Genomic DNA, 17,716 nt, shown 5'->3' on the forward strand with positions numbered 1-17,716 from the left:
AAGAACAGCATATGCTGACTAAGCTGGCCAAAGAACCCAGGGTGTGAAACCTAAGGGTGTATGTGGCTGCAGATAAGAAGAGACAGAGGTAGCAGAGCTGGCCCTGTGCAGAGCCTGCTCCCACTCTAAGAGCACACGAGAGCTCAGCACTGCTCCCAGGACAACTCAGCACCACAGCTGCTTCCAGGCAGCACCTGCTCTGGGTTGGCTTGATCCAACCAAGCTAATTGCATACATCAGGATGCATTTAGGAACTGGCTATCCCTGATATAAAGCAAAATACCACAGCATTTATCATACAGGAAAACTGGACTCTTTACATCTTCAACAGCAGAAAAAGTAGAAAGAAAGTGATTTCTAAACTCCAATCATCAAGGGAACAGCAACACTTGTAGTAGTTATTACTAAGTTTAGAGCTCCCTGAGGAGCTCAAAGAAATCCTTTTGGGCAATAACTTAAAAATTTTCCCTATCTGTAATCCCTGTACTTTTTATGCTCTTAAATACTGTCTATATTTATTTACCATGATATCAACATGCAGTAAGTAAAAACAGTAAAGAAATAGCAAATTTTTTTCAAGACAATCCTATGTATTTTCACCATGAGCCAACATAATCAGCATTTCAAGGTTTGATACATGTTTGATCTGTAAAAAAAAGGCAAATCTGGCTCAACCATAGAGCATGGTACATTTCAGCACAGCAACCCTTCTCTAACTAGATCTGTTTTTGTACAAATTGCTAGGTTTATAAACAAGCCACATGAAAATAAACTTCTACTCTCCAAACTCAAAGTGCAGTTGAGATTTAACACTAACAGGTATATCATGCTAAAAAGATGCAGATTTTCTTTTGTGAACTTACCAGAATTATTTTTTTTAAGCACTCTAGAAGCTAATAGGTATTGATTATTCTTTTATTGCAGCATAGGGAAATGGATGAAGCTAGTGCACTGAAAGAATCTAACTGGTCATAACTCAGAGGCATAGTGGGGAGCATTCGAAGACAGCCTGTTCAAATCCATCAGTTTTATTTGGCTTCTGCTCTCTACTGATGCTCATTTTGACTTGTTAAGTATAAATTAGAGCATATACTGGAAAGTAAAACATCCTTCTTTAAAAGATGATATAAACAGTTTTCCCCATCCACAATTAGTGGTCTAGTAAATAATCATACTCATCCTTTTTGTGTTAGCCTAACATAACCCCCCTAGTACATACAGAAAAGGACCATGTAGGAGTCATTTGGAGAAGATGACATGAACTGTTTAACAACAGGTTACACAAAGGGAAAGGCTATTATACTCTGTGGATGTCATGAGCCAAAAGATTACATACAAGAGTATAACAAGCAATTCAGAAGTCACAACTGTTAACAGTTCCTTAGCTCTTTTAAATTAACCTAAGACTCCAGTTACCTCTTTAGAAAGCGTAGCCAGTACTGAGTTGATAACATGAAAGGTAAATATACTCAAAATATTTCCCGTTTATTAAGAATTTAATTAATTCCATCTAACTCCGTGAGGACACTATATTGGTGCAAATCAGAAAATAGTAACTTCTCTATTTAACAATGCAATGAAAATGCTGGAACATGAAAACTATTTACCTCCTTGTCTAGCATAAAGGCTTCCTCCAAAATATCCATTCACTGGCGATGTTGCAGCATAAACAAATATAGCTGTACTAAGCATTGATCCTCTCCTACAAGAAGGGATGTTTTTGGTAAATGAAATACAAAACCAAACATGATTAGAGAAAAAAAAATAGTGTATTTGAAGCAGAAGCAGTTATTTAATATTTTTATGTAATACAAAAATTCAGAAGTGCTTAAACTGTAAAATCTGCATAAGAATGAGAACTGTTTGTATACAAAGCTTTTGGCCAAGTCTAATTCAAGGTGGGAAAGAGAATTTTGACATACTACATTCTTTTCTAACATGCATTTATTTTAACTGGAGTACAGAATCTCACCTCTGATAAATATACTCTGACATTTGGGTGTGTGTACTTTGTGCGTAAATAACTATTTACATGACATACATTAAGTGTAAGATTCAACTGTAGATAAAATGTCAAAAGGCCAGTATTAACAAAAATATACTAAGATTGTGAATAATGTTTCTGCCATCCCCCAGAAATTAACTTTTAAGATCGAAAGTGTTCATCTGGCAGAAAATTAGATTTAGAAACTATAAATACTATAATGAAGTCACAAATCAGCATTGAGTAGTGCAATCAGAAGAGCTTAGTAATTTTTAAATGTCACCCCATTAAATGTTGGGCTACTAATTTTGGCATAATTTTTCTGAAACTTTACAGGCAAAGCTAATAATTTTAAATCAAAGAAGCCATTTCCAAATACATTTTAAAAAAATCGTATCTAAGAATAGGAAGATATAAATGCTATTCATTAATAGTTGTTTCTCCACATCCCTCTACTATTCTTCGACAGCAAATAGCAGTAGGTTTTCAGCCAACTTACTGTACTTTCATCAAATTAGTTGCTCTGAGAGATTCTAGTTACTGCCATTTTGGGCTCTGAGGAACCATTCCTGGATGCCTGCTGTACTCAAAGAAGCAATCTTTATCACTTAAACTTCCATGACTGCATGACCAAAGCAAATATACCTGCTGGTCACACACACTAAAGGACTGTTCTGCTAACATTTGTTTTTTAAAAACTTCCCATAACTTAAAACAATTTAGAAACACATGCAAAAACCCCAAGAGCAGGCACAGTCTGAAATGGCACTGCCACTGTATAAATCCAGGCTACCAGTAAAAACATCAGACTTGGTGCTATTTTCCTAAATGGAAGAATTGTCTGCACCAGATTTGGTCAATTGTTCCACTACATACCCAGAATTAAATTCACTTTGAAAGTGACAGAAAGGCCTATTGCAATAAAAGACTAAGTGCACATATCTTTTCAAAAACTACTGTTCTGACACATTTTACAACTGTCATTACTAACTTACAGCCTCCCTACAGGGCACATATATTCTGAAATGGTTTCATTTTGTCCTCTGAAGGGCTGAAATGCTGCACTATTAAAAGTGTGTATGTATGCCTGTCTAGAAATATAACCATGAGGCACAAGGAGGAGAATAACACCCTATGAAAAATGAAAATATGCCAACATTCTGGTACTACAGAGTGACTTTTTAAACACACCATTAAAAGGCCGCTAAATTCAAAAGCAAGAGTTCTCTCTAGTGGCACATTAGAAGTATTACAACTTGTTAAAATCAAGGTACAGGTGATACTCACAGTGAAAGTTTAGTCATTGCTTTAAACAAATAACTTGTAAAAAATCCAAAAAAACCCAAAACACAAGCCAATAATTCCCTCCAATGCTCAAAATACAATCACTACAGAAACAGATGAAGTCCATCCAGTCACCCAAAAATCTCCATCAGATTAAGAGGTAAAAGGAAAAAAACTGGTGAACTACAAGTAGTGTGTTAAATTTAAACTTGAGTATTATTTCTTTGTTTTAAATTATTTATTTCCAGTCAGGACCACAGCCCACCTGTTGCTGGGGATTTTTCATCAACACAGGCTGAGCACTATGTGTTCAAAAGAACTTAAGGAATTACATCTTCATTCCCAAGCAGACTTGTGGGTAAGACTGACTTAATACTGACTTGCCAGCAGAAAACAGAACTATTCACAACAGAGCACACTCCTACTTCAGTTTTCACAGGACATGGTGGGGAAATTGGGTCAGAAATACAGTAACATCTTGTTACTCTGGATGAAACCAGAAGTGAAAAATGTAACTTTTAACATATATTTCCCATATTGTCTACTAGTGATTCTGCAGAACAACAAACTAGCTTCATAATAAATCATTCAGAAAGCAAGCACTAAAAGAGAAAATCAAAGGAGACCGACTAATGTGATAACAGCAGGACAATGTTTCATTACAAATTAAAAGAGCACTTCATACTACATCTGATCTACAGATTATGACTAAAGACTCTCAAACATTTTTTTCAGGCCAGTTAGAACAATAATTTTTGCAATTATTTTGTTCACTTAAACGTTTACGTATGGAAGACATGACACAATTATACTTACTCTGTGTATAAATCTTCTATCATTGCAACAACAATGACTATAAGAGACACAGCAAAAATTTGACAGCCAGAACCAATAAGCGATGAAAATATTAGAGGATGACTGGATGGTCTAAACACATCTCCATGGACCTGCTTCCACCCATACTCATCACCTAGATCTCTGTCCTGGGAACAACAACAACAAATTTAAAGTCTAGTCATGACAATTAAAGACAAACACACAAGCTAGATAAAAAAAGGTCTGATTTAATAAAGCAACTTCAAGTGCAAGTGTGTCTTCTCTTCTGAATGCATCAAATCTGAAAGTTTACTTTTCAGATGCTTATGGAAGACAACAACAAATTACTACCTGAATGTATGACACCATAAAATCTGTCAGAATCCCTCCTTGTCCCTAAAGCCTCTGAGGTGCTTAGGAGTAAACCAGGCTTCTACTACAAAGTCCGAATGGTTCTAGTTTATCCTAAGGTTAGATATGAACATTAACACAGCGACTACAAAGAGATTTTTGGGTTGCAACCTAGAAGCATCTTATAAAGAAAACCAGTAACACTTTCAAGACACACAAAAGGCAATTTTCTGTCCAACTGAAGAAAGCCATCCAGAGCTGCTATCACAATGAATGTATGACAAGAAAACAGTAAGCCTTAAAAAGAGAGCTTTTAAAGCATGAATGCAGATCTTACCATATCATCCATTTCTTCCTCCTTGCTGTATCTTGCATAATCTTTTCGCAAAGTTCTCATTAATATCATAGACACTAGGCCAACCAGAAAGATCACCATCATAAAAGAATTGAAAATTGAAAACCAGTGAATCTACAAAAAGAAAACACACCCAAAAAAGTTTAGAACTTAAATGTGTAAATGTGTTTCAAATTGTTCCAAGAAGGATAAATTGTTGCCTATACGGACAGCTTGTCACCACTAGCTAAGTAACAATAAACCCTATTGTAAGGGCAAAAATGTAACACTACGTTTTTAGAAAGTGACACTAAAACTGGCCTGTGAAACACCACACATAAACCTTTTTAATGGCCAGCCTTGCTCATGATGAAGTTATCACAACTTAGTTAAGCAGCAGCAAAGTTTGAACAACTGGCTGTACATGCTCCCTTGGTAAACAAAAGGCAATATAATGTACTGCTGCCTTCCTAAGGAAGGGTAAGTAGCAAAGCCAAATGAACTACTGCTTTGCACAGGATCAAAATGTGCAGCAGCATTATTTTTCCTCTCAAAAGCATATCCTTCTGGTTTTCACTGAGCTCCGAACAGACTGCAAAATCTCTACTTTCAGAAGGTAGCACAGCTCAGTACATTACCCTTAGGGAGATTACAACCACAGATTTAAACACAACTGATAGCACCAACTGGTTTAGGCTAATGCTTTTTGCTTTGCATTTACTTCAGAAAGAAGTCTACCTGTGGCCAACTGCACTTATTCAGCTTACACAGTTGTACAGTTGTGTCCCTGAAGTTTCACTGCTTCTGATCACCTGAATGTATTTTCTTGAAATGCCTTGTATTTATTTTCTGCAAGCTTTAAGCTTGCCTGCACATTTATTGAAGCACCCTAAAAAAATGGAGCCATCCTATTTTAGCAGCAACACTACTACTTAAACAACAGCCCTAGACCTCCCTGGTTTATTGTTCCAGAATCTGGAAAGACGTTCAAAGACATAATCCAAAAACTGCATGACATCTAAACTAAAGCAATCATTTTAAAGGGATATTTTGTAAGGCTGTCTTAGAACAATACATACTCTGTGCTGAAAGAAAGATGGGTCAAGATACTTGTCAAATCGGTCTTCAAACTTCACATCTGATTTCTTCCATTTCACCTGAACAGAGAAAAGTTTATATTTGAAAAGCTCCTTACAGTATTTTTAGCTATACTCACATGCAGAAACCCAGAACACATATTAAAAATCATCCACTTTAGATGTTTTCTTCAATATGAATAGATTTTGGCAAAAAACAATGGAATGATGTTCTTAAAGACTGGCATCTACAGGTCAGACATAGAATGAATATCAACCACCTCACCTCATGGATCTAATCTTGTCTGTGCTTATGTTTAAGAACAAGGAAGAATCAGTCTTGCACTGCCTCAGTTCTCACTGTCTCTGTGAGGCTAACCAAAGATACAAACTTGTACTTGTCAAATACAACAAACCTTTTCCATGATAATAGAATCTATAGAATGAATCTATCTCTCTCTCTCTCTATCTATCATTACTATGAATCTAGACACTTCAATTGCCAATTAATACTCTGAAACCAGCTGGAAAAGTATGTGTTTATGAACATACTGTCACAGGATAACAGCATATTACTGCTGTTAATTCTCCACCAGCTGCAGAGAGGACTGCTTTGGATTTGGAAAATGTAATTGCATTAATGAACTATATGGTACTAATATGGTAGCACAAAGTATTTTTGAGAATTTTTGCAAGATTGCATTTAAAAATTAAAATTAAAACAATTTTAGAAACTAAATACAAGCTTACCTGAAAATGTCTTTCAAAAGCATGCCAAAAAATTACAAATATCAGGATTTTTAATGATATTGAAACAAATGCAGTCCCCTTGTACATATCTATAATACATGAGAAGGAACTATCCTTTCCAAAAGCTGTTCTCTTATTGAGTGTAGAAGAAAGCATATAAATGTAGATTGAACACCCTAATCACTCACCACAGTCCTGAGAAATATAAAAACCCCAAGACTCCAGCAGTACTTACTTTGAGGTTTGATATTAATGTTCTTCAGTTCAAATTACAACCTTGTTCAAGATTAGTAGCTCAAAACATTAATAGCTTTCAAAACTGTTTTAAGCAGATACATTTCTCATTAGAGCATCTGCTACTATGAAGCACAGCTTAGAACAAATCCACCAGAGACACTCAGTGAATTAAACACCACACACAGGCCAGCCCAGCAACTGCCCAGTGGTGCCAACAGAATCGGACAGAGAAGTCCTGAGCTTTGTACATAAAAAGTATTTTACGGGAATATCTTATGTTATTTTCAGTACTGGCTGCTACTCAGTGCTAACTTAAAATTTAGAGCAAATGGACTTCACAATGCTGGTAGAATTTGAAATAGCAAATCCTGAAATTTCTACTATCAATTTTGCAGTAAAAATAGGGAGATCAGTGTAAATGTAATTCTAAAAAGTCCATACAAAACCTAGTTATCTGCACTTCAACTTATCTGTACAACTTATTCAGCACAAGACAAATGTAATTGTGGCAAGAATATCCTCTGAAATAAAATCCTATGCTGACATCCACTGCTAACACATGGTAGAAAAGCAATGCATTAAGAAATGGTTTCACTATACAAATGTGGTGAACATGACAAGTGAACCATCACACATTTAAGTAACATCAACTATGTAAAGGGGAAAGCTGAAAAAATTAATTTGTTGTCTCACCCAGCAAGGATTGTTTATTCGTTACCTTTTATCACAGCAACTCAATATCATAGCAGAGAGCTTCAGAAACTTAAAACCTTATTAATCATATAAATAAGAAATTTCTACTGGAATTGCAAAACAAAGTAAATTTTGATATTAACTGCTTGCAAAGCATAAAGGCTTACAGTGGGTTCTTATCCTAGCTCAGAATCCAGTTCAAACCTATGATGCAAATATCAGAAGTCCAAATATGAAGACAACATGTACCTTCTCAGGGGTCCTCTATACCTCTAGTCTCCATCCTTTCAGGATATCTTCCTTTCCAACTAAAACACTTTTCTGCACATTATAGAAGCTCCAGTTTGTTTGGAGTACTCCAAAAATCATAATTTTACATTTGTCATTAATAAATCTATCAAGGTTTTTCAAGCAACGGAACAAAATAATTGAGAGAGCGAAGATGCATCTTCCTCTAACATAGCCTAAAGTATCAGTACATGTTGCAGTATACAAGTACCTATTTCTGAGTTATTTCACCATGTAGAATTTCTTATTACACCTGCATCACAAAATTACTTACTGAATATGACATCTGGATTTTTGTGTTTGGTACCAATTTCACCTTCCCTTCACTGGTCAGATTGACATCTACAATTCTATTTCCATTGAAACCAATTTCAAGTTTTTTGTAAGTCCAAAGGTAATAATCTTCTCCATTTTCATCTGCTTCTCCAACAATCCCTGCATAGGAAACAAGTGTAAGCATCTATTAGAGGTATGCTTTTCAGATATTTTGCATTTCTTTTTAAAAAATATGGATTACAAAAGTTTTGTCAGCTAAAAAAGCAACATAAATAAAGAGAACACAGAAGACCTTATGCTCTTCTTTTCAACGCTAATACCTGGACTCCACTTTCAATCCACAGGTCTCTGCAAGAAGCATTTTGTAATGGCATTAAAAGAAAAACCATGCAGGTACAAATACTGCAGAAGACCCAACAACAGTGCCTCTACTTTTATTTGCAATTCTTACCAGATAAACAACTAGCTAAATACATATTCATCTTCCCTAACAGAACTTAGCCAAAACCTCTATAATTTTCCATCTTCCATCTATTTGTTCACTCAGTTTTCCTCCTCTTAAAAATTTTACTTTCACTCTGTAATCCTCATTAGTTGACTTCCCAACACAAGCTTTGTGCTCTTGTTTGCACACAAGTTTCCAATGTTTGCCAAAAACATGGTTTTATACTAGGAAGAAATTCTTTACTGTGAGAATGGTGAGACACTGGAACAGGCTGCCCAGAGAAGTTGTGGCTGTCCCATCCCTGAAAGTGTTCAAGGCCAGGCTGGATGGAGCTCTGCGCAACTTCATCTAGTGGAAGGTGTCCCTGCCCAGGCAGGGGTTTGGAACAAGATGATCTTTATCTTCCCTTCCAACTCAAACCATTCTATGAATAAGTTATTAATTTTCAGTAAGTTAGTGCAAAATGTCTCATCTACTACGTAAGAATTCTCGAGACTGTACTGTGCTGAGTGAAAATAGAAAAAATCTAACAGTCAGCAAGTTCACAGGCTACAGGTTGTCATCTTTGATGTTAAGATCAAAGATCACATACAAGATATACAAGACAGAAAGTCACAATAAAAGCAGCACTCAAGATATACAAGGGTGGAGGGAATGGGACAACAATTAGGCGAAGGATATGGAACAGGCTATCACAAACCACCAGCTACATAAAGGAAAGTCCTTTGTGTATCATCTGTTTTTTAATTTTCAAGGTGGTATTTTTCTGTCAAGTTTTTTACTCATGCTCATGTCAGGATTGCCTTGTATATGCCATCCACATGAAACACGTGCCAGTTCGTGCCTCCACCATATAGCCTGGCACCTGGCATGCCATGTGTTCCCATGGTAGTATCCAGAACCATGACAATACAGACCTCTAAACTACCTAAAGAACATTTTGATCAATCACTCACTGAAGGAATGAACTAACACAGTGCTCCACATACTTAGGGAATGTCCTGAAACAATCAAAGCTAATCTCTCTTGCCACTGTGGGACAGCAATTCAGGAAAAAATATAAAATGGAATAATTTTTTCCGAAGGCACTTAAAAAGATCTGGTTGCCTTTTTCAGGTTAGAAAATAGTATAAACCTTCCAGAGCCATCAAACAGCAGTTTGATGTCATTACCCTCAATCATCAGCAGTTAATAAAGGTTAATTTATGCCTAGTCTTTACAGAAAGCAGAGTACTCCTTACAGGGTATTTTGAAGACTTCTCAGGAGAATTTTAAGAATTAATGTTTGTGCATGTCTGATACCAGTGAGCCTTAGCAATGTGGAAAACCGTAAAGAACATAAAGGATGAACTTAACTAAAGTTTGCCAGGAGGCAGGAGGAGTGCCGTGAATACATCTGGATGAGCCCAGAGAAGTGAATGGTCTGCTTTAAGAATAGAATTAAAGAGAAGTTGCCTAGAATTCTCAGCAAACCTTAGCACCATCTGAATCTTTTTCTTTTAAACTCTTCAAAGATAGCTTTGTTTTGGTAGCACTAAAAAACTACTCTATCCATCTACATTTAGGGAACAAAATTTTGGTTTAATCCAGCTACAAGATGTGAATCAACAATGAAAAAAATAGGATATTGGGTGATACAGTATATACAATACATGCTGGCTAGGAAGGTTCTCAAGATAGGTAATCCAAATAAAGTGGATCAACATGACAGCCATCACACAGTAACAAAAACGTCGTTCAGCACAAGTTATTTTTAATGCAAACTGAGGGTAACCAATTCTGGACACTATCTTCATAAAACCAAAAAACCCCTCCTCAGTATTCAGCGTATTTCAGAGATGCTGTCATAACTACTTAAGTTCTTACACTCACGTATCTTAAACAGTCCTAATGGTTTTCTTCTTTATAATTACTGACGTTAAGTAACTATTTAGAAATAGTTACAGCTATAAAATGACAATCGAGCAAAAGATGCTTTCTTTAGTCTCTCTACCTTCCACCACATTACGTGGTACTAGACAAGTCTGTACAACACACTGAAAGGCACCAGCAAGCTGGCTGAGGCATGTGTACAGTATCATTCATGCCATATTCAAAACAGAAATACTTAAAATGAAAACTGTTCAGTGAGCAGCAAAAGTCTCAGTGCTTTAAATTTTAAGCAGCCCTCAGAGCCCGAAACATTTCTGTTGTTGGACAGAGACCCAGGAAAACCAAAATTATTGCAGGTAAGCTATATTCACAGTTTTCTCCACCGTACTGGGAACACAAAGGTCCAAAAGATTCATTCACACTTACAGATAAACACTTTTGATTGGTTCAGGTGCATCAACTGCTTTCTCAGCCCCCTACCAAGAGCTGATTTATTTTTTTGAATAAAAGTCAGGCTAAGATTGACCAATCTGCAGTCCTGCTAGTTTTACCTAACCCCCAGGAGACACAGACCAAAACTGTCAGCATCGCTTGCTTTCACACCTGATGTCAGATTATACCCTTACATAATATTACCAGTACTTACGATGCTGCAGTCAGCTATTATGCAGCACAGCTTGAGATCCTGGTTCTCAACTGTCAAAACCAGCTTCTTAATATCTTAGAAAGATGATACCCAGATTCTACATGTTTGTTAGTTGACTTCTTGTGCATAAAAAGGATACTACTGGGGAACATTAAAAACACTGAAAGCACAGGAAAACAGGTTTTTAGCTGAGAGCATAAAATTTGTCAGTGTATAGAAGATTTAGTACGTATGTTTGTCCTTTGGCAGTTTAGATGATGAAACATGACCAGAAAAATCAATCCTAAAAAAGAAAGCCTCCAAGACTTGTTAGTCACATAGGATTCCAAAAAGTCAGCTTAGCATCCATCCTCCCTGGGCAATTCAAAGCCTACACACCTGTCACTAGTCTAGAAAAATAATTCATTGGTCTTTTGCTGAAAGGCCAAAGCCATAAAAAATATTACAGCAACAACTGTCAGTCATGCATGCTTTTAAACAGCCTACCAGCAAGTGCACAACTAGTACAGTAAAGGCCACACCAAGTAATTCAGGTCTACTCCAAGTCCTGCTACAGAGCCATTACACACAATAAGCAAATCAGCTGAAAAGAACAAAATCAATACCTAAGTACTTCTCTTCAGGCATGATAATGGTATCTCTTGAAAACACACACATTAAAACAAAACCAAAAAAACCCAGACCTTCCTGGCTACCAGATAGATAATAAATAAATAAATAAATAAATAAAGTGTTAATATTTCTGCCATGTTCATCAGACAGATATTTTCTAAAACCAATTAAAATTACAGGAGCTAAAAAAAGGCACCCTTTGTCAAAACGAACAAATGATGGATAGCAATATTCATACCAGCTATCAAAGAACTTTTCTCACATGACATGAACTGCATTTTTGTAGGTGTTGTGGCATTTTGTTTAGTTTGGGCAGGTTTACCTCTTTCATGGAACACAGGCAACCAAGACTTTACCAAAACATTTCATGGCTGTTTTTCATTTCCTTTCAGTTTATACCTACAATAGGGAGATTAGGCCTTGAGGAGTTTGGTTGATTGCTATCAGTGCAAAGTGTAATCTGCAGAGCACTCTTTACTAGTTATATGATCACAGGTTATGAGGCAGCAACAAAACACAGAGATCTTAGGAGACAATGGTACTAAAGATACACACATTTTTATTCAAGACACAAGCACTTCTTAGCCCAGATTAATAATATTCAGCAAAAGAAATTTTGAGAACTAAGAGGAGAGGAGAAATTTAAAAGAACAAGTAAAATAAAACTCCATATAAACACAGACTACAAAGCAACACTGTTAACAGCCACTAAATTACCATAAAAGTAAACCAAACAGCTTTTGCATTAGTAATAAAGAAAAGTAGCAAAATAAATTTTAAATTCTGAAATAATTTTATGAAACTTGTTCAGGATCACAGTAACACGAACTTTATGTGTAACCTATCTAAATACCACTCACTTGAACATTTGAACAAGTTTAAACCTAAGAACTTACTGTTATTTAATCAGGGCTTGAGAAACAGAATAGCTTTTCACTGTTTTTGTAATTCACTAGTACAGCCGTTCTACTGTTCTTTCCATGCAATAATCCTTCAACTCATTCTACACAGAATCACACAGAATTTATTAGGTTGGAAAAGACCTCTGAGATCATTGAGTCCAACCTATGACCTAACACCACCATGTCAACTAGACCATGGCAGTGAGTGCCACATCCAGTCTTTTCTTAAACACCTCCAGGGATGGTGACTCCACCACCTCCCTGGGCAGCCCATTCCAATATCTAATCACCCCTTCTGTGAAGAAATTCTTCCTGATGCTCAACCTAACCCTCCTCTGACGCAGCTTAAGACTACGTCCTCTATTACTTCGTTTCCTATTCTTGTGAATTTGACTTGCATGTAAGTTTTATATTCTTGTGAAATTCTTGTAATGAAGCTTAGTCATTAAATGACTCCATGGAACCCACTAGTACAGGACTTGAGTAGGTGTAATCCAGTTATTAATGCATAATATCACTCACCCCATATTGGCAAGTCATCAATATACATCTGGTACCAATAGTGATTTTTGATAGCATACACAAATGCATCTCTTCTTCCCTTGTCCAAGTCAACTTCACAGTAAGTAGTCTGCATTACATCATCTGCAAAAAATTAAACCACAATTAAAGGCTTATTCATGAACTGGCTCAAAGTGAAGGCAAACCATGCAAATGGGGGAATGGACATTGCTGAAGTCTCCAAGCTGTCTTGGCTATCCTCAAGTAGGTAACCAAAAAAGACACTTTAAAAGGAACCACTAAAGCAAATACATGATTGTTTACAGAAATCTACACTTCTGCATGCAGAAGCTTCCAACATATCGGATAAGGAAAGGTTTCACAGTATCCTTTTGCTGCTTCACCCACACTAAATTAAAGGTACAAAAGCTGATGGCAGATTCACCTGAACAGATCATGAGACCTCTTTAACAAGAGGTATGAAATTATTAACAAATACCTAAAACTGTTTACAACATTATCTCTCTATTTTAGTATAGTCAGCCTCACTGACTAGGAATAGTGCTTGTACAAAAAACCTAAAACTTTTTAAAGTTCTCAGCAATTTTGAAGGAACTACCACTAAGGGAGAAACAGAGCAATCAGAGTAAAGATAGAAAAAAAAAAAGGAGACATGACAAAAATAGGACTAATGCAAAGAATGCACAAGAGGCTGCATTTGGAAATAAAATAAATCCACCTCCTTCAGTCAGATAGCTATTCTTCCCCATCTACAGTTCCTAAGTTATACTGTTAGCAGCCATTCTTTTGCATTCCAGTTTCCTTCACTAATGTTTCCTTTTCAAGTGAAGACAAAAGGGCATATTTACAGGACTTCAGAGAGCAACAGATTCAGACACAAGCTCCCTCATCTACATCTTAGTAACTGTTTTCATGCTACAAATAGTGAAACACAGTACAAGTAAATAATTCCATCTTCTCCTCTCCTCTTTTTTGTCATCACTGGAATTGAGGACCCATTTTAGTAGATAAAATTAATTTATGCCCTAAGTACAGCTCTAATCTGTATCAAAATTCAGCTTACTTTCTTCTATACACTAACTACAATATAACGCTTAAAACGAGAATCAAATCATCTGCACAGAAAAAGCAAAGGCAAGCAGAATATTTAGATAAATAGAACACAAAACATAATTTCTCTAATAACAAGAAGAATCAAAATACATCAAGTACATCTGGTCAACAAAACTTTTTTCTGGAGAAAAGAAGAGAATAACAAAACCATTCAAGTCAACAAATGCACCAAGAAGACTTTTAGTGCATGGACAACATTTTCAGGGCCCGTACTGGTACATTCAAGAGAGGGAAGCCATTACAGTTGGCACCACAGCTGAAACAGATGTACAAATTCAAGTTTGCACTTACACCTCTACTGAGCTGGATCCTATCCTTTTTGGACTATGTTTCCCCCCCACCCCCAAAATGCCTCTGCTTGGCACTTTTTCATTTTAACAGATTTTTAAATTGTCTTGACATTAATTAAAAGGACAAAAAAGAAGCCAACCCACAAACCCCAGAATCATTATTTTCTGGATTTGTTGCTAAGTAGGGATTCTTTCCAAAATATTTGGCACTTCACTGTCATATTATATTCAAATAAAGGATAACACCTTTCTAATACTACATTTTTTGACTTAAAGGATTGTTCAACACACAGGTCAAGTGAAAATATGCTGTGAATTAAAACACAGGTAAAAGAGAAACTGATAGAGGCTGTTAAATAAAGCATTTCCCAGTGCCAAAGCAAGAAGCCTGTTTTGGATAAGTGTTATCGGGGGGGGGGGGGGGGGGGGCAGGCTGGCTTTAGGTGACTCTGGTTCACAGCGGTACCAGCACAGGTAGGTTAGACTGTAAGCTATGCTAAATTACTCCAGGGGCTTTCAGACTGTGGAATTTTTGTTTGTTTGACTAACTGAAATGAGCCATTCTGCATATAATGCTTTAGGATATAAACAGTGAGGTTTGCTGCTGTTAAAAAAAAAAGACTTTGAAATATCATTTGAAGTGAAATGACTGCATTGACACCAGTCTGCAGATAGCACTGTGCCACAAAAAAACCTGTCTTCACCCATTTTTATAGATCTTACTCCCAGCATTCAGAATACCAGAAGACATCACAGAGATAGTATAATCAAATCTGGATTAACTCTGTTACAAGTTGCTCCAGGGCACATACATAAAACCCCAGCGTTATCATTAGAAACAATCTCATTCAATTCTTGCAAAACACAGGCATGACATTACATAGGGAATATTATGTCACCCTCAACCATACTTGCACTGTACAGTTCCTCTCACCTCCCCCTAAAACAAGTGAATGAAGTCAAGTGCTCCTTTCTCCAGCCACTGACAGCTGAAGCTGTCGTTTAGTTACAGGACAGGATTAGGTGGTCAAGCTTAAATCCACTGTGTTAAATTACTAAATGAAAGAAGCTTAGAACAGCATTCGGTGGCTGGGGAACCCGATGTCTACTTCATTACAGCGTTACCAGATCTAAAGGTTTTGTATGTTAGAGAATTCTTATCCAAGTTATGGCTGGATGCGTATCTAAGAGGAGACTGAAGTTAAAGGCAGGTTTTGTGTTGCATCTGCATCAGGGATGTCAAAGAGGTAATATCTGCTTTGTAATAAAGCTTCCGTAACATCAGTAGCACATTTAGGAAGTTTTTAAAAGCATGAAAGCATGACTCATTAGAAAAGCAAGTGTGATTAGCCAGATTTCAAATTTCCTATGAACAGTCAGATCAATGGGGTTTTATTCAAGTATGTGAACCATATCAAACTTCATTGTATCTGACAACACTAAATGTCATCCTGGATGGCTGCCATATATTCTAGAGGTGTTGCAGAACAAAGTTTGGGCGAAGAATTCTCCATTAGAAATATGGTCATTTAGTAACATTTCTGAAGAAGTGCAAAATGCAATTCTGTTAAAACATCCTGTTCCTCTTTCAATTCATCTTCTCTAATGGCACTGTATGGTAACACCAAAATTTTCAAATTGAAGATGCTGTGATCCCAATGTTCAATACATTTAATAATTTCCTAGGTGTAACAGAAGATGTCACTCAAATACTTGAGTAAAAAACTTGTCATATTAATTAAAAAGCATTACTATCCTAGATTTAGCTTGACAAGATAATTAAGTCAACTGAAAACTTAAAATTTATATTACAATGTAAGTGCATGTTAATAATTCATTACTTTCTTCACACAGGTATTTATACAGATTTCAGACCTGTGATATAAGAATAACATTGCTCATATTGTAACAGAAGGAAAACCCAGCTATCTTGTACGACTGCGTGTGTCCTTTCATAGGCCACACTTCAATACAAGAAACACTACTTCAGGGAGACTTGAATACACTGCAGATTTGCCCCACCAGTCACCACTATGAGAGTTCAAGTGGAAACCTTCACTCTCAGAAGGGCACATTTCTGCAAAATCATAATTTCTTTATTCTAGTTCAAAAACACAAGCAATGCCTACTGATTCAACTGCCAGTTTTACTTACACAGTTTAGTACTTCAGCTAATAACAGCTGTAGTCTAAACAATTCTTTGAATATGATGAACCTTTACCTGCTACTGCTGTCCAGTCAGTGTTGAGAAGGGAATTGTTTTTTTATTACAGAAGCAAATTTATTAGAACAATTGCATTTCCCCTTTACTCACTTTAGAGGATAAAAACATGAAGTATGAAGTTCAAATCTAATTTAATTTTGTAAACTCATAAAATACTCATTTAAAGAGAAAGAAATGCCTGTAACTGTTAATGTTAGCATAATGCCAAATGCACATAAAGAAAAGCACAGATGCCTGTTAACTCAGAACTTAGGTATGATTCACATATTCATGAAGAAAATCTGTGCAAGTTTATAACTTATTATCTTAATTATTTCAGCTGCAGATTTTAGATACTCAACAGTCCTTGAAGCTGTATCTTTTACTTAAAAACACATGAATCTATTGGCACCAAACCAAGCCTCTGTCTGTTAACAAAAAGGAAAACAAAAACCAACCAAAAAACCCAGACCACCCACAAAAACACCAACAGCCCTGTTTCAATTTAATTGCAGCAACTGCTGGACCACTGGTACAGAGTTGAAGCATGCATCAATCACACTGAGATAAAACTTATTTGTTAAAAAAAAATTATTTCAATTTCACTGATATAATCTAGTTACAAGAAAAAAAAAAGAAAAAAGCAAACACCACTTCAGCAAGAGCAAGGCCTACCTTTAAAATGTCACTGAAAAACTCAAAAAGTGAGCTACCATCACATTTCAACAATTAAACTGGAAAATAATTTTCTACACAAATGCTGAACTTTAAGGACTGGTCTATAAAATCCAAATTTTACAACACATAAATTGGATATAAATTGTACTGGGTTCATGACAGCTTTTAAGCCTCTAAAAAATGAATCTCACATTGCAATCCTCTGCTCTATTTCTTTCCTTTAAAAACCTGTATATCAAGGGGATTTGGATTACACAAATTTTACATAATTTCATATTAAATACTAATTTCATGTTAAATACTAATAATTACTGTTACAATTAGTTTATACTTGTTGCTCTGAA

General features: G+C 36.1%; 1 protein-coding gene across 1 annotated transcript in view; it reads right to left on the minus strand.

The window, feature by feature from the left end:
* The window catches only part of TM9SF3 (transmembrane 9 superfamily member 3), a 45,588-nt gene that overhangs the window by 17,554 nt on the left and 10,318 nt on the right, over positions 1–17,716 (minus strand). Inside the window, exons 3-8 of the mRNA XM_069019472.1 lie at positions 13,089–13,211; positions 8,088–8,248; positions 5,849–5,926; positions 4,773–4,904; positions 4,085–4,251; positions 1,608–1,702 (exon numbers count right to left, since the gene is read on the minus strand). Of these exons, the coding sequence (XP_068875573.1) occupies positions 1,608–1,702; positions 4,085–4,251; positions 4,773–4,904; positions 5,849–5,926; positions 8,088–8,248; positions 13,089–13,211 (756 nt within the window). The remainder of the gene's footprint in view (positions 1–1,607; positions 1,703–4,084; positions 4,252–4,772; positions 4,905–5,848; positions 5,927–8,087; positions 8,249–13,088; positions 13,212–17,716) is intronic.

Source organism: Aphelocoma coerulescens, chromosome 6 (genome assembly GCF_041296385.1).
Source record: "Aphelocoma coerulescens isolate FSJ_1873_10779 chromosome 6, UR_Acoe_1.0, whole genome shotgun sequence".
Lineage (NCBI taxonomy): Eukaryota > Metazoa > Chordata > Aves > Passeriformes > Corvidae > Aphelocoma > Aphelocoma coerulescens.